The 22,265-nt window shown below is 40.9% G+C and overlaps 1 protein-coding gene across 2 annotated transcripts in view; it reads left to right on the top strand.

The window, feature by feature from the left end:
• Rarb (retinoic acid receptor, beta) overlaps positions 1-22,265 on the top strand; it is a 146,454-nt gene that overhangs the window by 55,121 nt on the left and 69,068 nt on the right. For both annotated transcript variants that reach the window (XM_013010454.1, XM_013010455.1), the window contains one exon: positions 17,497-17,638. In XM_013010454.1, coding sequence (XP_012865908.1) covers positions 17,497-17,638 — 142 coding nt within the window. The remainder of the gene's footprint in view (positions 1-17,496; positions 17,639-22,265) is intronic.

Genomic DNA, 22,265 nt, shown 5'->3' with positions numbered 1-22,265 from the left:
ACTCCCTTTATTTTTGAATATTAAAAAGATTAGAAATATGAGTTAGTTTCCTTCTTTTGTGATGTTAATAATTGAAACATCGTATTACCAATGTAAGTAATTTTTTGCTTTACATACTCTCTATGTACACATTCAAAACATTCTCTTTGCCTTCCCCTAGCTAAAGATAAAAGTAAAAATGGTTTTCTTTTATTGTCAAATTAAAGACATAAACTAAATTGTGTTCCCAGACTATTCTGTTTGGGTTAACAATTAGGAATTCACACATGGAAGCATGATAATATCAGGAAACGTGGTTTCCTTGTATAACTGGTCGGGAGAAATGTCATTCCTTACTAAGAAATACTGTGCTTAATTAATTCTTGCTCCTAGGAGGTCAACTTGGGGCACTCATTATGGCCTTAATTGGTGGTATAAATCCTGAGACCCTGGAGGAAACACACGTTGATCGGTGAGCGGTCTCTGGCCTTTAGGGAAGCGAGCCCTGTGTCACCCCCATCGTGGACAGTGACAGCTTCTGGTTTTGATGGCTTGGGGTCTGGCCATGCTGATATTAGGTTTAAAGGCCAATGTGAAATAAGAAAAGAAATGCAGTGACTGGTCCCGGCGTTGTCTGCATTAAACAGTGTGAGACAACCCGCTACCTTCTGACTTGGAAAAATGTGTTTCTGTGAACTCCAGTTCTCTATATTAAATTATATTCATTACACAAGCCCATCTGGAGTCTCCTGCCAGGCCAAAAATCATCTTACAGACATTAGCAAAAGGAAGTAAAATGTAATTTTTTTAATTGTACACTTTTCATTTCCATTTTATTTTGGGGGGCCCTTTTATTGGAAAAAGCAGATGGAAGGGAAAGCAGAGGCCCCCTTGCCCAGTCCCCTTCAGGAAGAGAGGTAGACTTTCTCTCACACACATTGGCTTGAGGTGATGATGGGCTCTGGAGATGCTGAGATAATGACTGAAAAGGTCAGGAGTTCAATGCGATGCTCACACTGGTTGGGTGGTAGACTTTGGAGAGAAAAGGACCGGACGTGGCTACACTGGGCTTTCTCTAAAGTGGGTTGCCACAAATTACGTTTGACAGTGTGGAAATGAAACTCATAAATATCACATATGGTGCAGCTTGCTCCTGTGTCCTGTGATCGACTGACTAGTATTTTGCTGGGGTTTTGATTCTTTTGTGTTTTTTTGTTTTGTTGGTGCCAGTCCTGGGGTTTGAACTCAAGGCCTGGGCACTGTGCCTTAGCTATTTCACTCAAGGCTGACACTCTACAACTTGAGCCATAACTCCACTTTGAGCTTTTTTGCTGGTTAATTGGAGATAAGAGTTTCACAGACTTTCCTGCCTAGACCACAATCCTAAGATCTCAGCCTCCTTAGTAACTAGGATTACAGATATGAGCCACCAGTGCCAAGCTTTCCACTGGGTTTTAGACTCAAAGTCAAAAGGTCCTATATTTGGGGAACTTTGGGGTTTCTTCAGCATTTTGCTTCTTGTCAAACCAGCTGAAAGTTATACAACAAAGCTCAGCTTAGGGAAATGAGGACTATGTGTTTCCTATTCAGACACATGTAGATCTCAAACATCAGTGCTAGAAGGCAGATAGAGTAATGCAGCCTTGTGTAAGGATGCTATGGTGGGGGGTTAGCACTTTGCCCAAAGGCCTAACGTCAGTTCAAGTCCAAAGGTGAAGTGGCCCATACCCCTTTGGACCACCACTCAAGAATTTTTGGTCTTCAGCAGTCCTGGAGAGGGTGACTGGCAAATGAAGTAATCCTCCTACCCACACAACCCTCCCACCCATCCCATCCACATGAGAAAATAATGCTGGAAGCCAGGTAGGGTGATGGATTTGATGCTGAGGATACAAAAAGCTGAAGGGTTACTTATGACAAATCTTCACATTAATAAACTACATGAGAACGAGTTCCAGTCATCATCTGTGTATGAGCTCCCACTCATCTGTCACTTCACCCAAATGAATTCCTGACTTGCTGAGTTTGGAAGAAGTATTTCAAATTCAATAATAGTGAAGAACTTTGGGGCAGCATATTGACATTTCCAGTGCATTTGTATAATTCTTGATGATGGCCGTGCAGGTCAAAGGGAGAAGGAGGATCAGAGCTGGCCTGGACTTTCTTTTATCCTCATATCCATATCCTTTGTATAGCTTTATTTCAATCAGTTATACAGTCACAGATTCATGATTTTAATATTCACATACATGCTTTATAGTGCTAAGTATTTTCCAGTTGAGCTTTAAATCAGACATACTTCTGAATTCTGTCACTAGATTTGGAGGGGTGAGAGAGAAGAGGAATGGGGGTGAGTCCCTTTCTCATTCATTCCCCCTGGCTTCTTTGTGCCTGGATATGATTGGAAGTGTCATGGGGTGACTTATTTAAGGAACATAGTCCTGTCCTTCCCCGATTCACACTGACAGTAATAGACACACATTGCAAGCTAAATAGCAGCTCTGGGCTCCATGATGTGTTAAAGTTCCCTCCACCAAATGAGGTCCTTTGGCTTTAAGTGATAGACCCCCATAGTTTCTCAGTTCCTCAGCCTGTCATGTGGTTTTTCCTACCCCTCTCTGCTTTCAACAAAGCAGATAAGATATCAACACAATTAAAAGAGAAAAATAATCTGTCTGCTTTGCCGGTAGTGAATGCTTACAGAACACACATGGATACAGATACAATAGGCTGTAAATAATTTATATCCAGTAATTTTTTTTTTCAATCGGTAAATGAGGACACCCAAGGCGGAATGGCCGGCAGGACCCTCTTCCCTTCCCCCATTAAGATAACAAGATGAGTGGCAATGATTCACTTCAGGGTATTTTTGGAGCACTGCACGGCTAAAAATTAAAAATTAAAAGAAATAGTTTGGGTAAGCAAGCTCATAAAAGCCACTTGGAAATTGGAAATCACAAATTAATTCAGACTTCCTTCCGAGGGGTTTCCTGAAAGTGGTGTCTGCTGGGCTAGCAGGACACATGTGTTCCTGGGGCCCCTGCATAGCATTTTCCCCAGGATCTATTCTGGTGTTCACCTAAGCCTTGTGTGAAGCCTTCATGTACTTCCTAAAGATATTTTGTCTGTGCCACATAAAACCCAGATGGCACTAAAAACAAACAGGAGTTCATACATCCCACCTGATATCTTCCCTGTGCAGTTATGTGAAGACTACCAGGACTTGATGGTCCCTGGTTACATTGCTACCCCTGAGAGATTCAGCCACATGTTAGCAGTAAGAGGAACTGTCCTCCTCCACCCTAAGTCTAGGGAAAACGCTGTCCCTCAGAAAACTAAACCACTAAGATGTTTACAGAAGGTTGTTCAGTCTTTTGGTAGTTAAATGTAGTTGAGTCATGATTTATGAAAGTCTAGCTTGCTCTCTCTCTCGCTCTCTCTTTTTTCCTACCCTGCCTGTGGTATCTCCTAATTATTCATTTGAGAAAACGCTAGATAAAAATAACTATCCTGAAGTGTGTGTGTGTTCCAAGGAAAAAGGACAACCACGTCCAGGAAAATTTTCAGCCCTGTTTGAGCTAAGGAAAATAACCCCAATTCCACGCACAGGCAGACGCTTCAGGACTGAAGTGCTTCTGGATGGGTTAAGAACTATAAGCACCCTCTAACCTCTGAGTTAGGGAAATGAGGATTATGTGTTTCCTGTTTCTGCAATTAGAATGGGGGCTCACACTTGTACTCTAGGAGGCTGTGATTAGGAGATCAAAGCCAGCCCAGATTTTTTAAAAAAAGTCTGTGAGACTCTTATCACCAATTAACCAGCAGAAAAGCTGAAATAGAGGTGTGATTCAAGTGGTAGAGTGCCAACCTTGAGCAAAAATGCAAAGTGAGCGTGCAAAGCCCTGAGTTCAAATCCCATTACTGGCACACACATGTGCATCCATGTGCACATGCACACACACACACACACACACTCACGGTGAATGTGCTTTCATGGGGTGATCATACAAAGGGATTAAAACAAAACTAGAGTTTATCTCAAAGTTCCCAGGTCAGCTTTCCAGGTGCAGGGAGAGGACTAGACACCCCATTTTCTGACATTAGCTGTGACATCGGGACCACAATCTGTTAACAAGCCTGCCCTGGGTAGTGGAGAGCTTGTGAAGCCAGGTAGAGAAGTGGCCACCATGGAAAAGAGTGTAATTTTGATACAGGAAATGGAAGAAGAACAGGACAGCTTTTCACTCAAGATAGATGTGTCTTCTGTCTAAAGCCAGCAATTTTAGAAAATGAAGCTAAGAGTTTAAAAATAAGGGCTCTGTCAGGGAAAATAAAACAGGTCCCCCTACATCCATTAGGCTGCCTTTAATTGAAAACTGGAGAACAATCTAACTAATTGGCAGGTACCTCTTTTATTACTAGGGCTGTTTGGCCCTTCTCTCCAGTGTAAAAGGCTGCTACTCCTGTTATGGATGGATCAGGTATGAAGTTGAAAAGCAGAGACGAAGACTTAAAAAATAATTTTATGTATTCTGCTAAATTTTGTCTTACAAGCCAGGATCAGAACTTGTAAAATGGACTGTCTTGGAAATAGTAGCTCCAAGGTTGTATTTTTATATAGCATAGTGCTTAGGTAGAAGCTATAACATGCTAATTGCAGGCAAGTTCATGTTGTTTAAAAGAACTTTACCTTTTGCATTAGGGACCTATTTGATTTCAAACCTTGGCACCCTGCTGACATAATAGAGCTACTCTAATTTGAAAGATCAAGAAAGAGGAGCATGCCGGTGAAATTTGAACCTATCTTTTGCTAATTTGGAATAAGAGAGAAGGGAAGTTGAAATAAATCATTAAATTAGCTTGGCTGCCTGAATTTATATTAGGGTTTTTTACTGCTCAAAATATAACTTCTGTTTCCTTTTCCTTACACTTAAAGACTGGGTGGTTGTTAAAGGATTGAATTTAGGTTTTGTTGCTGCTCTTGCTTTTCCTTCCTTCTACTTGGAATATCCATAGTATAAGGTTGTGTTTTAATCATAAGAATTGCATGGACATGTATGAAAATAAAGCAATGAACCCTTGAGGGGATGGGTGGAGTTAGGAGGGATGGGGAGAACAATGGAAGGGGTAACATTAAGACATATTGTAGAATTGAAACCTTTTGTACAACTACTTAAGGATAATGTTAAGCCCGGTGCTGGTAGCTCAGTCCTGTAATTCTAGCTGCACAGGAGGCTGACATCTAAGGATCATTGGCCAGCCCCAAAGGAAAAGACTGTGAGACTCTTATCTCCAATTAACCAACAATAAAGCCAGAAGAGGAAGGGGAAACACAGACATGTTGGGACAAAAGATGGACCATCTCAACAGTGAAACCCACTAGACACTGTGTTGGAAATGAACTCTACAATTTTGGAGGGAGGGGTATCAGGGAAAACTGGGAGAGAATGATGGAGGGGGTGACACTGTTCAAAAGGAAATGTACTCACTACTTGACTCATGTAACTATAATCCTACATCATCTTTACAAAAAACAAAACAGCTTTTTTTTTTTTTAAAGTAGAGCAACTTTAGAGTGGTAGAGCACTAGCCTTGAACAAAAAGCTGAGGGATGGCATATAGGACCCTAGCTCAAGCCCCAATAGCTAGCAATGGTCACACAGTACATTCATTGCAATTTTGTAGCGTGTGTGTTAACTCAGGATGTGTGGCTGGGCAGACATGAGCTGAAGGACAAGGCCAGGAAAGACTTTGCAGCCGGGATATTTTGCATATGCCAGGGCACTGAGCACTGAGAGATGGCTTTACATTTGAGAGGCCTGCATGAGTCTGATGAGCCAAAGGCAGGGGCAGCTTCGAGGGGCAGGCAGCTTGATTTTGTTGATCACGTCAGTGTCCAAAGGTTATGATTTGGAATGATGCTCTTAGTCCTGTGACACTGCATCCTGGAGTCATCCTGGCTTTTCCATACAAGGACTTAATCCATTTAGAAACCTGGGGCTCAAGCTATATGATTTTCTTCCCACTAAACATGGTGAGATTTTACTCAAAACAGAGCGGTTTCTATGTCGAGGAGTGGTATGAGGAGAGGTTTTGAAGTGTGGACAACGTTCCACAGTCTCCATCTTATAAATCCTGTTGTTTTCCAGTTACCAGACTTTTGCAGCCCTAAGTGTAGAGGTCTGCCTTTCACATCCTCCCTGACTCCTTCCTTCTCATTTCAGGCTCACGATGGAGTCCCACATAAAATAAAGGGGAAAAAATCCAGTTGCAAAGATCTCACATGGGCCAGAAAAGAAAAAAAAATCAACTTTAAAAAGAAATCCCATCAAATAGTGCACAAGCATTTTTTCCCCTGTGCTAATTTAGGCCTTTAATGTCATAAAACAATGCAAGCACATCATAATTATTGGTGTCTGTGAGAGGCCTTTGAATTATGCGCTGTGCAGAATTGGCATGGTGATGGGGTGCTGTCACGAAGCGGGTGGTAGGCTAGAGCTCAGTCCTGGCTTTGTGGATGGCAAATGTTGTTGCATACCAGACTTCTAAGAGAGATTTTTAAACTTCATGCTCTTTGGCAAAGTGTTTTAAGTTTATGTGAGCATGTTTTGACTCTCCTTCCTTCTGCTTACCTCTATCTTTTCTGCATTTAAGTACAGATGGGGATCTTTCATTTGGGTCCAGGTGAGATTTAGTAATTAACGTACAAAGCAACAGGGGTCTGCTGAGTTCTGGGCTGTGGTTAAGAAGCTATTTTGGTACATTTTTGTCTGTAAAAGAACTGAGAGTTAAGAACTTCAAACTCATTGGCTTCTTTCCCTGTTATATTTAGAGTAATCCTGACAATAAATTGGTAACTATGGGTTTCACTGTGGAAGGGCACAAAATAACTGACCCAAGTAATCTAGAAAACAGATGTCTTCAGTTGGTTTAAAGTCCATTCTCAAGACCAGAATTAAAGAAAGGTAGGTGCAGCCCAAAGAAATCTTCCATTTTAGAGGGTTTTCATCCTATTCATGGTTTTTCTCCTATATCATCTTAACCCAAACCCTTGAGAAGAAGTGGAAATGGTCCTGAAATGCCGTTTTTATAAAAATCTAGCCTGCTGCAAAGGAATTTTTTGAAGATCAATTAATTATTTAACCTCATATTCTTCTTCACCTTTTTAAAAAAGTCATAGTGCATTTCTATGGCTGCCAAGATGAACTTCTGATGCTTCCTGAAATGCTGCCTGTGTGTGTGTGTGTGTGTGTGTGTGTGTGTGTGTGTGTGTGTGTGTGTTTGTGTTTGCGTGTGTTTCTTAAGGAGGAAAGTTTAGCCAATTGTGAAAAAAAAGTCCTATTTTAGCCAATTGTGAAGAAAGTCCTCTTTTGCTCCTCTTAGTACTCCACCCTCTCTGGGTCCCTTGGTTTGGAAAGCAAGCCCAGCAGCAAAAAAGAAAATACCTGCTGAAAGGTTTTCCTTTCTGGCTCTTGCTGAGACAGTGGAATTTCTCAGAGATATCCCAAGGGACTTCTGTGGAGAGGAAGTCACAATGGCGACTATTTAATTCCCTCTGATCTGAATTCTTTAAGCAGCCTTAAGATGATCCCTAGATGAGGAGAGACTTGCCCTCTTTAAGCATCCATAGCTCCATGAAGGAAGAAACCTGCAGAATGGCTATGGCTGCTGTTCTAGAGTCAGGACTAGCTGTGTAACTTGCAGCATCCTGTGTAACATACAAATGTTTATCGCTTGTTCAAAAATAACTCAGCATTTCAAGACAGAGATGTAGGCCAAGAGCCATCGGCCAGACACAGGTCTCTTCTCTGTGTGGGTCCGGGTGAGGCTTCCAAGGCCCAGGAACTCAGCCTTGCCCAGAGACAAACCTCTTCACCTTTTGAAACCAAATGCTTTCATATTTGCCTTTAAAAAAACAACCACCACCACCAAAAACTCTCTTCCTGAAAGTTTTGCTTTGAGATGTTTGATCATGCAACATGTTGGATTCAGGGCCTATGAATTAGAATGGGATTATGCCAATCAGTCTTGTCTGAGACTTTATTAAACAAAATTATTTTATCCAAGGTCATGCTTGGGAATATAAAAAGACTGTTCTTCCCCCACCTAAATTAAATGATATTTTATTCAGTTGAATAATCTGTCTTACTGTCCACTTCCAGTTTGCATTAGCCAGTAGAATTTCTTCCCTGGATCATGTTCCTCTAGATAAAGAACATTGAGAGCCAAATGTGTTGGCTTTGTGCCCTTCCTGGGGCATTGCAGACTGTCCAAGTTTAGACCTTAATCTCGGATGATGTGAGTGCAGGTTTGCAATTCGGAGCCTGGACTACCTTCTCATCGACATTCCCAGGGACTTTTAATTAATTGAGGATTAAAGGGATTGAGAACTATGGCTTCTGGGTCTAACAGGGGTGGTGCTGTCAGCGGTTCACCTGACAAAGTCCAGGGAAATGCCCTAATAATCGTCTTCCGGAGAGATTGGTTGTCACTAAGACAAATGGGTCCACTCCCCCCATCCCCCTCCACCCCCAATCTATGATCACTGCTTTCTTTAGATGCATCTTTAGTCTTCTTACAAAGTATGTGTTTTCTAACCTGAGCAAGGAGAGGTGTCCCTAGTACACATTCAGTCATGTACAGCAAGAGAGGACAAAGATCACCTTGCAAGTTAGCAGCAAGAGATGCAGACCTTGTCAAAACCATGGCTGTTGTAAATTAAAGCACTGCAGTCTTTCCTGCCATTGCTCATTCAGCCACACTGAGTCCTGAAGGGAATTTATTTCTCTTTTTTTCAACAACAACAACAACAAAAATAGACAACTCTGAGCCTCTAGCCTTTGGGACAGCTTGGTTTTCTTTGGGGTGTGGATCTTAGATTGTTCTCTCTCTCTGTGATGGCCCCTCCTTGACTTGATTTGTTCAGTATTCTGCCTGAGCAGAATATTGCTAGATGAGAGGGACACTTTCCATCACAGGAACTGTAGGCTGTTTTTCTACTTTCTCCCTCCCTCTCACCCATTGTCTTTCAATGGGGTGAAAAGGTCTTCACTGTTCTCTCTCTCCCCCGGTCCCAATCTTGCTATTTATAACTTTTTTAGACATTGTCACGCATAGACTTCCACTCATGGAGGGTGTTTTTTGTTTGTTTAAGGCAACACATTTCCTGATCTCCAAACTGTGTTTCCCAAAGACACTATAATGGGGTTATTCCAACAATTACCTCCTGCTGGCAGCATCTCTGCATCTGGCTGGAACTGGGAAGCCAGCCTTCTGCGCTGGCCCTGGGACACCAGACCTGTGGTTTTGCTGGCCAGTGAATCAGTCTGAGGCCATCACCTGGTTACTTTCTGATTCCGATGGACTTAGAATCTTTTTTTTTTTCCTTTTTTTTTAACATACATAGTGGACAAAAGTTCCAATGAAGTCCATAAAAATTTTAACAAAATTGTGGTTTATTTAAATCAAAAGAGGTGCATTTGTTCACATGCATGGTGGAGAAAAAGGATTGCACACAGGAACAATTCATTTACTCGGCAATTTTCTATGTGCAAATAAATTCATAGCTCTTTGGTAATAACCTGGCAACAGTTGGAGTTTGCAGATGACAGGAACCGATGGTCTATGTTAACCAATTTTTGTCTAAAAATAGACTGCCTGTTTAAAAAATTAAAAAAAAATACATGGGGGAAAGCAATCTTTTCTTTCAGTAACCAAGGCAAGAAAGAACTAAATAAGATCTCCTCGCTTTCACTCCCTTCTTTAATCTGGAAGGAGAAATTACCTTTTCTGAACTTAACATAGAATAGACCAAACTTGGGTCACATAGGCCTGCTTCCCACACTGCTTTTGGAGTAAATTTCTCTTCACTCAATGTCTCCTGTAATGAGGGTGCCAAATTGCCTTCATCTGAAAAAAAAATGGTTTTATTTAGTGCCTTTCTTGAATTCACACCTTAAACCTAATGTAAATTAAGCCTCAAATAATGTACACCAAGGCTAAGAACCAGCTTCCATGAGGAACAATGCAATATGAATCTTCACCAGCAATGGAATGATTAGGAATGAGTCAGTGTTAGCTCATAGCAAGGACTTGAAGCTGCTCTCTTGCCCAGACCACTGGCCTCCTAGCCTATTCAATATCTATTTGTATGGTGCCTCGATCTTAGTATCAATTTAAAAATGTGTTAACTAACTTTCCTGATGAAGCAATTCCCTAAGCAATCTTGACAGAATAGAATGCTGGCCCTGACTTTTCTTGCATAGAAGAGTGAAGTGCTTCTCTAGTGAATGCTTGGTGTGCTTCAAGATCCCTCCAGTTTGAATATCAACCTTTCTTCCAGCATTCACACCTCCATCTTCCTGGATTACCAGCCATCCCCTGTGTTGGTTTCCCATAAAAGTTCCCCTGGGGAAAAGCCGATATTCAGATCCTACTACTTTATTGGAGCTGAGAGCAAATGCTGATCCCTTCCCATTCATTTGAATTCCTTTGACCTACATTTATTCAGCAAATATTTTGTATGTGCATACTACGTGCCAAATAGTACACCGGACCTTGCTTTTTATTTTTTGCTTCCAGTCAAGTTCTAACATTACAGTTTGGTGGCATCTATTTTGATGTACCCACTTGTCTTCCTTTCTTAGACATTGAGAGATGACAGGGACTATGCGTTATACACCATTATGTACAGAGACAGTCTTCTACATCATTTTGTATGAAGTCTTACATATACATTGTTATGTATAGAGAAAGTCCCTTTCTCCTCAAGAAATCCTAATACCCACTCTAATTAATTGGTATCAAGTGAACAAATCAATAAGTAAATAGGTAAATATAGAGATGGCTTTAGGACTCATTAGGTTTTCCACCCATAAGAACATGTATTGTTCAGAAATTCAGAACACTGTTCTATCCTATTTGGGGATGTATATGGGAATTAACTCAAAAGAAAAGAAGAAGTGGCACTCAGTCGACACTATGTTGAAAATGAACTATACAACTTGTGGGCAGGGACAGGAGGGAAAAACTGGGAGAGAGCAGGGGAAAGGGTGACATTGTCTTTACCTGGCTTATGTAAACTGTAACACCTCTGTATATCACCTTTATAATAAAACTAAAAATAAAAAACGTAAAAGACAGCAAAAAAATTAAACAGACGAGGTTTTGCTAATAACAATAGCTACTGTTCATTGGGCACATGTAGCAGGCATTGCGCTAATATTTTGCATTCCTTCCTTCCGTGGGTAGACACCATAATCCCCTGTATAGGTAGGTACTTATGTAATCCTTTTTCATTTTTGGAGATGAGGACACTCAGCCAAGGTCACCCAAGTGGCATATAATGCAAATCCACACATACTGAACTAAAGCCTACTTCTTAATTCTAGAACAGTTTTCAAGCAACAAAAATCACCCTCTTTGGAAAACAAGGGAGACTATAACAAATGATAGCATCTATAACTAGGGAAGGGACATGGGACAGGATGTGTGGATAGGGAGAAATCTACAGCAATGATTCAGAACTAGCAGAGAAGAGCGGGTGGTCCAACTGAATCCCATATCAAAACAAGAAGATGGCAGGAAGATGAGGTACTTTCTCCAAGTCCTTCGGTGATGGAGGCTTAAGGACCCATCAAGAGAATTAGGAATATTGGGTATTTATGTATGAAAGGATGATAAGAAACAGTTGTTTTCTTTTAAATTAGTACTGTTTCTGCACTGGAGTTAATAGTTGATGGGTTGAAGCAATGATACTTTAGACCTTCAGGATGAGACAGAAGTATTCTTGAACAGGTGATAAGCTTACTATGATTACTGTTTATGCATAAACAAAATGGCTCTAATATTCATATGGCCTTCTTTATAATATGAAGGATCCCCTACCCCATTTTTGGTAGGACTCCAGCTTGTAGAAAGATTAGATGAACATTAGGAAAGAAAGGTTAGAAAATATATGGTTAGAAAATACTTAACTCAGTGTGTGATCCAAATCTATCTTCTTGATCTCGTCATTAGTATAAATTTTATTGCCATCTTTGACTATCACAAATAGCAGCTGTCATGGTTAGTTTGAGATAAGTCATAATTACTACCAAAAGTCTTACTTACCCAACAGAACTAATGATTGAATAAAAGAAATAAAGACTAGAAAAAAAATAAGAAATTATGGTTGACATCAGAAATCAGTGAATCTGCACAAGTCATGGTTAGCAGTGGAAATCCTCACTGACATACATGATTATGACTCGTGTTAGAAAATAGAAAAACTGAGGGCTGGGAAGGTGGCTCAGTGGTAGAGCGCTTGCCTTGCATGCATGAGGCCCTGGGTTCGGTTCCTCAGCACCACATAAGCAAAAAGAAAAAAGCCGGAAGTGGCACTGTTGCTCAAGCAGTAGAGCACTAGCCTTGAGCTGAAGAGCTGAGGGACAGCACCCAGGCCGAGTTCAGACCCCACGACCGGACCCACCCCCCCCCAAAAAAAGAAAAGAAAATAGAAAAACTACCACTGAGCTACATCCTCAGCCCTAGTGTCTGCTCTGATACAACCCAGATCAGTGAGTCTTCCACTAATCCAGATAAATTGTATGGCTCACTTTCTTAAGCACAGATAATACCATCCTCAAGGAATACATTTAATATTTTAATAATGTTTCAAAGAACAAAAGTATAGTGAATCTAGAACTGTGTAACATAGGCTCTGGTTATAGTGAGGACTTCCTTGTTCATTCATTCAATCAACAATTATTGAATATCCACTATGTATTAATATCTACTACTATTTCTGTTCAAACCCAAGAATACTTAGCTGGTGTAAATAAGTATATTTTTATTAAGTTGAAAAATCAGAATACTTCCTAATCTGTTTGTGAGTAGCTACTGTATTTGATTTTCACCTCATCCAAACCACTGTTTTCATTCCAAGGAGGCTCAGGGGAGCCATACTGGAATTGCCTAGGAGTCATGATAGATCCAACCGACTTACTTGCTATAGTCCATGGGAGCTAACGTCCCTGACCAAACTTCCCCCCTGGCAGAGGGACATAGATATTTGTATGAAAAATGGCACTATGTCATCATAAGAATGAAATTCACAATGCTTGGACTTTCCTGGCCATGACACAGACCACAGACAGGCTGGTGTTCCTCATGTTCTCATGACACTTGTCAAGCAGACATGACTGCTGTCTACCTACTCTGACTGTCATCCTCAAGCAGGTATAATTCTCAACGAAAGGCAAGATTCCAACATGTCCCGCATTTGTGTGCTCAAATAGATCAGAGAAGGTTTCCTTGGTGAGAGCACTTCAAAGAAACTCTTAGAACTTAGAGAAAAGGAAGTTCCAGGAAAAATAAAAGAGTAGAATTGTGGTGTCAGCAGTCTGAGACATGACATTATGAAATCAGATCCAATGAGGCCAGGAGGCCTTGGGACAGTCCTGAATCATCAGTACCAGACTCGAAGCCATAGATACCCATGTGAGGCCCCTCCTACAGGTGCTTTGATGGCTCAGATCTAAGATCTGAGCCGTCATACCACCTCTTGTTGGTGTTCTTTAAATCCAGGCTGGTCTAGAACACTACTATTCTTTGCCAGTTCAGGTGGAAGGTCTCTCTTTTCTTCATCGTCAACCCTTCATTACCTTTTCCTTGGCCATGTTCTTGGCCCATTAAAAACCCTTCACTGTCAGGCCATCCCAACTCACGCCTCCCTGGTATGTTGGCACATTGGGAATCCCAGAAATTCACAGATGGAAAGGACTTTTTAAAATCTATGGTTTAGCTGTCACTGTCTTCAGGCCTGGCAGTGGGTATTGAGGAGGCTGCCTCTCAGGGATTCACCCTCACTCAAGCCAGGGCTGACCCTTCCTTTGCCTTAAATTCGTTCCTCCAATGGGACCAACTCCTTCCTCTTTGCACGCTCACGCTTTGAGGTCCTCTTTCTGTCCATCCATATATGTCAGAATCTGCCCTCCTTTGGCATGTACTTGTCAAGCTTGGTGTTATAGACAAGACATGGATTCATGTTTCTCAACAGATGAGGTCCCCAATTCCAGGTCAGTCACATCTGAAGCTTTACATGACTGAGTCACATGTGAGAAACAGGCCTGTCTTCTCAGAATTCCTCAAAGAGAAATTCTCAAGTCAGCATGGGTGGGTCTCCTATATTTGCTTAGCTCTCATTTCAACAAGCCGTGAGAGCACCTGCGACTCCATACCTTCTGTGGATCTCCTATACACTGAGAGGGAAATCACTTGTGAGCCTTCTGTTACTTGATTTTCTTCTGTTTATGGCCCTTGCAGGCTTTCCAATTTAGCCAGAAATTCAAGGTTTCCATGTTAAACAATGTTAAAAGTAAAGGGATGAGTAGCCCTATCTAAAAAATAGTAAAGCAATAGTAAATAAAATTTAACTTCATTAAACTACTTAATTCAATTAAATATTAAATACAATTTAACTGGAATGGGGATATTCCTATACCTACCTCCTCTCTCACCCCCTACCCCCATACATACAGGATTCTCGAAGCAGATGGAAAAACAGTTTATGTAATGAGTCACAGTGGCAAAGAGGAGGAGGAGGAGGAAGAGGATTCATATGACGCCAACCTGTAAGGCTCAGAGGGCATTTCTGTTTACCCAACCCCGGGTATAAAAATACCTCCCAGTATGTATTTTAGTCAGCAAGTATTCTACCTTGGTGGAAATGATTTACTGAAACTTAGACCTTCTCCTGAAACCCAGCCAGAAATCTGATTTAGAAAACCAAGAAGTCCTATTTAGTTTCTGCCATCATTGTTACTCAACTACCCTGGCTGGGTAATTAGTGACCTATGAAGTCCTTTCCTTCTCTCTCTTCTTTTATCTGAGCATCATGAGCTAGTTGCTGTTTTTTTTTCTCTCTCAGCTCTATGGTCTCTCTCTAAGAATCTGCTGAATTGAATATTCACTTTTTAATAAACACAGGGGTCACCTTTGTCCAAGCCTCACTTTCACATGCACAGAAAACATGATTTTCCATCATGTCTGAGCTTCTTGGCAGAGAAACACTGCATGCTTCTGTAAATCAAGTGTGCACATCTGGAGGAGGAACGTGGCCTATAGGACCTCTTTGCTGAGAAGGATGTGTGTTAAGGTGACCATTTTGCACATGCACTGTTTAGGTTTCATGGTGCTTATAACCTGTTTTTTTTCAATTCTGAGCATATTTATAGCTCCAGAGGTATAAAATTCAATGGTATTTCCTGGAAAGTGTGTGTGTGTGTGTGTGTGTGTGTGTGTGTGTGAGTGTGTGTGTGTGTGTGTGTAAAATATGTGACAAAAATTGCAACCTTAAACCAGATTTCCAGGCACTTACTGTTGAATGATGCCAGTAAAAATATGTTTATTTAGACACTAGAAGCCTAGGGTGCCCACATAAGCATCCTAAACAATGTGCCTTAAAAGAGCTTTCTTGGTTTATGTGCTGGGGCTTTGAATACTGTTAGTCCTGGCTCCTACAGTGTTGATGTACTACAGGGAAAGCCTGTAGGCTCCCCACTAAGCTGGGGAGACTAATTCTCTGCTCAATACTTTCAGTTGTGTGTCTCCTATATTCAAGAGACTTTTTTCTGTGTAGGCGTAAGTTATATCACAACTCATCAGATGCAAGACCTTGCTCAGAGAAACAGAGAGGTTTCTGAGAGGGACATTAAAAAGAACAAAGGAGCAGATATGTCCTTTACCCTTTACTATTTATTCCTTTGGGGTTCAACAAGCTTCACTCAATTATCTGTTGACTGTAAAACTGTACGGTAGAAACAAGTGGGTAAAGAAAATACTGAGGACCCTTGCTTTGGGAGTCTAAAGTTTGATTTACTTTACAAAAATCAGCATAAATCATTTCTTTTGTCAAAAAGTGTAAAAAGATAAAAAAAGTATCCAGCAAGTATATGTCAAACTTTAACTCATTAATGTAGGAAATAGTAGATGACAAAGCTGATTTATGGGTGATGTAAGATAGACAGAGAGAGAGAGAGAGAGAAATAATAAAGTAGATAGATTTATATAAGCTAGATGGAAAATTTAAGGATATATAGATGTATAGGTAGATTCATAGATGATACATAGATAGATACATAGAGTAAAAGGAAACAAGAAAGCTAGAATAAGATTGCAAAGTTAAATGCAAAGGTAGTTAATGTTCTACAAGGCAATAAAATAATCTTTTTACCTACCACTAGACAAAGAAAATTCAAATAATTGACCAGTATTCTACAATATTTCTAGAGTCTGAATAAAGAGTAAGTAAAGAGTGAGTCAATGTCACATTCTCCAAGATTGTCAGATGACCCACAGGTGGGCTTCTCAGACAGTGCTGTGTGATAGTGCTGCTTAGTAGAACTTTCTGCACCAAAGAAAATATTCCACATGTGAGCTGTCCAGGAGAGTGGCCACTGGCTACATGTGCCTGTTGAGTATTTGAAATGGGGATACTGTAACCAAGGAAATGAATCATTTCATTTGGGTTTTCATTGATTTTTTTTTTTTTTTTTTTTTTTTGGTCCGGTTGTAGGGCCTGAACTCTGGGCCTGGGCGCTGTCCCTCAGCTCTTCAGCTCAAGGCTAGCGCTCTACCACTTGAGCCACAGCGCCACTTCCGGCTTTTTTCTTTTTGCTTATGTGGTGCTGAGGAATCGAACCCAGGGCCTCATGCATGCAAGGCAAGTGCTCTGCCACTGAGCCAACTTCCCAGCCCCTCATTGATTTTTTTTTAACTTCAAAAGCTTCATGTGACTACTGGCTATCTCATTGGATAGTGAAACTCTGAAATGCCATTAAATGGCAAGATACTTATTTTTCTGCTTTGTTGTCAGCCTGGGACCAATCCCCCCCCCCCAGCATTGGATAAATGTTTACACTTTTTGGATTAAACTATATTTCAGAGGTTATGATGGGAGCTAAGTATGTCAAGGAACGTGGAGATGATTCCTTGGAAAGCTCCAATAATTGTGCAAAACAAATAATTTCTTTTTGAATCCTTTTTTTCTTTTTCTCCTTGTCTGTTGTGGGGCTTGAATTCTGAGCCTGGGTGGTATCCCTCAGCTCTTTAGCTCAAGGCTAGCACTCTACCACTTGAGCCACAGCGCCACTTCCAAATAATTTCTTTTTGATGCAATGTTTCATTGAGTTTCTTGGTAGTGGATTCACCAGAAATTGTTCTTGCTAGCCAAATTGTTGGTTAGGCCTAGCCTATTTGGAAGGATCCCTGTTCTACCTGGTGTTTCCCAATGGTATACATTGTCCTTTAACCAGACAGTAATAGTCATATCTAGTTTTGATTTAAAGGGGCTCCAGGGTATGCCACAAAGGGAGCTCTATTAATATTTCACAAGGATTTTAGGTTTTAATAAGTTAATGTTTCTGCCTTCCCTTCTTTGTTAACTCTAAAAGCAAGCATCCTCAAAAAGGCTGTTTTTGATTTCTCACGAAGCTCTGTTGTTTTACTTAACTTGCTCATATTCTTGTTTGCTTGCAGGGCTTTTTCCGCAGAAGTATTCAGAAGAACATGATTTACACTTGTCACCGAGATAAGAACTGTGTTATTAATAAAGTCACCAGGAACCGATGCCAGTACTGTCGACTCCAGAAGTGCTTTGAAGTGGGAATGTCCAAAGAATGTAAGTGGAATGTGAAAAGAAAAAAAAATCCCTGTTTGCCTTATCTATAAATATATTTGCTCAGCTTCCAAAATCAAATCCTGAAGGATATCAGCGTGTGAAGAATCAGACCTTCACTAAAGACGTACTGTGAAGGGTGGGTGCAAACAGAGGTGGCACACACATGAAATGATCTGGGAGGATTTCCAATAAAACTTGAGTGGCAGTTGGTTTGATGTGGCAGTTTGATGTTGTGGATGGTGATTTGTATCCCAACTAGTTATTGATTCACTGTGTGCCCCAGAGTCCTAGTAACTCAGACCCATTACACAGCCACTTGCGACCATCTCAACAGTAGGAATAAGCATCTTCATCACAGAGGATAAAAATGAGACAAAAAACAGAACTAAAACAGAAGTACTAGTTTTCCTTCCTCCTTTTTTTAAATTGGAGGAATCATCTATCTTTTGTTTAATTTATTTTTATTTTATTATCTGCCAGTACTGCAGCTTGAACTCAGCACCTGTCCTTGAGCTTTTTTACTCAAGACTGGTACACTACCACTTGAGTCAGGTCTCTTCTTCTGGCTCTTTGCTGGTTAATTGGAGTTAAGAATCTCACAGACTCTCATCCTGGGCTGGCTTTGAACCTCAGTCCTCAGATCTCAGCCTCCCGAGTCGCTAGGATTACAGGCGTGAGATATTCGCATCTAGCCATGACTTTTATTTTAGAAGAACCATTTTGAAATTTGGAAGCTTCGTATTTTTGCAACTTCATTTATCATTTTTCATCCAAGTAACTGATTCTACATAATAGTACATTTTATTAAGGGACAAGGGAACGTTTTAATAAATTAAAAACCAGTGATTGGTCCATTAACATCTGATCATGGGGACCTGAAATACACATGCATAATGTAGACAGAATATATGCACCACAATGTGTGTGTGTGTGTGTGTGTGTGTGTGTGTGTGTGACTTTTATTCTCTTGGCTTCTTTCATGTAAGGAATAGAAAAGAGACAGGTGGAATGTTTAGTGAAGAAAACATGAGTGAGAAATCCTGCGGCTGCATGCAGGTGGAAAACTAATGGGATTACCCCTGTTTTCACTCATCCTGTCACTTGGGAGCTCAGGGAAAGCCCACAGCATATGTGAGCCACTAGGTGAGGTGCTAGACAGGGACCCTGAAGATGCCAGAGACATGGCTAATTCTTCACCAGCATGGGCAGAGCCAGGCAATCCTGGCTACAATGAGTTTAGGCATTTATATCATGAATCAAAGGTTCCTGGATTTTAGAGCTGAACATTGCAGTCTGGGAAGAAGACTGAGGGAAGAGGACAAGCCATTGCACTGACTTCTCAGCTGTGGATGGTTGGCCTGCTGGGCTTGCTATTTAAGGATCCAGAGGCTATGTCTTAATGTAGCCATCTTTCCTAGCTGTTCTTTAAGAGTCCCTTAACCTCTCCTTAACTATGTTTGCTCAGCTTTTCATTTGTTTTTACACCCCTTGGCTTTCCGCACTCCAGAGCTTGTGTTGAGTCAGTCAGCTCATACTATTCAATCTGTTCTCTGTCCTGGACACAGTGATCATTTCTCTGTATGAGTAGATAACCTAGGCCAGTCTAATACGTGGTGATTCAAACTATGCTTAGAACAGAGGTACAGAGGTAGCCGTCTTTCCAATGCATGTGAACAGAGGTGCAAATAGGCAGGAGTACCCCTAGTAGTTGTCCTTTGATCCCAGGGGAAGTCAGCTATAACACCAGGCAGACACAGTGGATGGAAAAGTAGAAAGATAGAAAACAAGCCTTATCTGATGACATCATTAAATGTCAAAAACAACCTCTTATGAACCCCCTGCCTCCAGGTCATTTGGTTAAATTTGCTGAGATGTATACATTAATGCCTCTGGAGTTGGGAATACTTGTCCATGAATGAGAATGGACTAGGTTACCTGTCAGCTAGGGAAGTATCCTGACATGGACCTTTCCCTTCTAGACAATTCTAACTGCAGATTATGGGCACTTGACCACAATTCCCTCAACGGAATTTGATCTCTCCAAACTTTCGAGTTAGTCAATTACTTGTAATCGATAAATGTGGAACTAGGAAGCTAATATTCAATTATCTCAGGGCCTAAATCCAACCCTTGATGTGTGGAGCTTTGTGACCTGAAACCACCAGATTATTTACACATGTGGTCCTCCCCGGATGATCAGCTACAGCTCCATTTTGGTCTGATAGTCTGTACATGTGGATGGCACACTGCATTGCTGTGGGGGAATTTCAGTTCACAGTGAAATTATAAATGAGTAAGCCAGATGTCAACGAAGAGAAAATCAGTACTTTTGCATTTATTTTTGTGTGGGCCGAAAACCCATTTCCTGCTTACATTACTTAAAGCCCATATCCTGCCTCTCTATAAAAACTGGCAGCCTGGTTGGCAATTAAAAGAAATAATAATAATGTTTACACACACAGGAAAACTCTAGCTTCAACCCACAAGGAACTTATCACCTTAATTAGATTTAAAAATACAGAAATATGAAGAAAATGGGATCATTATATCCGAGTACATAAAAACAAATATGTTTTTCTTAAAAGGAAATTGAAGGGGGAAATAAACACTTACAGTGTAGGAATTGAGTCTAATAGAACAGTTTTTTAAAAATGGAAACAGAAAGAAGCAGGCAAGTGAGAAGCAGTAACTGATTCTACCCAGGCAGATGCAACTGAAAGGAATCCAAGCTGCTCGTGGAATGTTAGGCCTGAAAAAAGATCTTGGAGATGGGTTTCAATCACCTCTCATTTGATATGCAACACCAGCACCCAGAAAGATGAACCTGCTGGGCCAGCAATCCCTTACTGGCTAATGACAGAACTAAGTCTCCAATTCAGGTATGCTGCTTCTTCTCACACTGCTTTCCCTGAACAAGCAAAGTTAGCAAAGTTTACACTCAATTCCAGCCATAGCACTTGTCAGTTCATTCGTATATCAACCCCAGCTGAAAGTGACTGAAGGTTCAAAAACAATGGCAGTGTATAACTGAAAAGTCCATAGTAACAGAGCTAGACCCAAAGGCACATGTTTGTTTTCAGGGGGACATTTCTCTTCATCTCTCATTGTTATTTGTTACTGTATTTGACTTCCTTCTTAGGACAGCTTTTCCTGTGCCTGACCAAGATGGCAGCCAGTAACAACTCAAGGTCTACTCAGCAAAAAAAAACAAAAAACAGGTGCTTAGATTCTGATCATTCCATCAAAACTGAGAAATGGATTCTCATTGGCCTAACTTGGCTCACACTGCTTTGTCTAGGGATGGAATATTGGCATGGGCTAGGTGTGTACCATGCATCATTAAGGTTGAACCCACCCAAAGCATGTGGTCCAGGAAGTGTCATTTATCCCCCACCCCACCCTCACAACACACAGGGGAACCAGAAAAGTAAGAGGCAAGGCAAGGATGTGGCTTTTTGCTGATCAATAGGCGATAGATTATTGAAGATTGGCCTGCCATGTCTGGCTCCTAACCTTGATCCTCAGACCTCAACTTCCTGACTAGCTAGGACTATGAGTGTGAGTTACCAGTGCTACCTCTGTAGTGACTGCTTTTAATTCTTATTGTGTTGACCTTCAACATATCCCAAGGAGAAAGATTCTTCACCCCCAACCTCTCAACCCCTTCCTCTGTTCTTGGCAAATGTAGAAATTGAGATTTACCTTCCTCAGGATAACACAGTCCATAAAGGGGCATTGCTAGAGTTTAGAACAAGTGATTATAAAGTCTAGATTCCAACTGAAATGCTGCATGCCATAAAAGGCAGCTTTTAAAACCCTGAATTACTTTTCCTACTCTATTTTATTGCCAGTGGTTAATAAAACAATAACTGCACTCCTTGCTCTAAATTAGAGATGTATTCCCTAGAAAATCATGAGCAAATTTAATTCTTATAGATCAAATTTGATTTTAAATGTGTAAGGGGACTTACTAGTAAAAGAAATCCTTTAATGTAGCCAACTAGAAAAGTATTGTTAATTCTATGCTTTTCTGTCTGTGTAAATGTGAGTGGATAGACCATAGACTTTACCCAGGGGTTAGCAAAGCCCAAGAAACCTTTTTGTTGCTGAGTTCAGTCAGGGTATGAAAGTTGAAGGTGGAAAAAAAATGACTTTCAGCAACATGCTAAAAGTGGTACAAAAACATATGAAGAAGCAGAGAAGAAAAACCAAACAACTCTTAAGTTGAGTGATAAGTTTGTAACAATAGCATAACCCATGGTGCTTGTAACAATGCCAGCAAAGGAAGGTCCTGGCAAAGCCCCAAATCAAAACAAAACTAAGGAAAGAGAGACATAGGGGAGGTGAGGAAGGCATCACATTTGGGACTGTGAAAGAGAAGTCCAGATGAGCTCCTGTCATAGTTAATTGTCCATGGTATGTAAGGAGGTTTAGGTGTTGCCTAGAGGCTAAGGGGAAAGTGGCCCTAGTTAGTGATCAATACACAGCCAGCTAGAGAATAGAGCAAGGCCTCAAGCCAAGAGTAGCAACCTGTGGGGTTGTTTTTTGTTTGTTTGTTTGAAGGGCTGGCCCTTTAAAATGGCTCTGACAGTATTGAACATGTTTTTGGCTTTGTGGACCATGTGAT

The sequence above is a fragment of the Dipodomys ordii genome, unplaced genomic scaffold (assembly GCF_000151885.1).
Source record: "Dipodomys ordii isolate 6190 unplaced genomic scaffold, Dord_2.0 Scaffold12, whole genome shotgun sequence".
Lineage (NCBI taxonomy): Eukaryota > Metazoa > Chordata > Mammalia > Rodentia > Heteromyidae > Dipodomys > Dipodomys ordii.
This window is presented reverse-complemented; position numbering and strand designations above follow the sequence as displayed.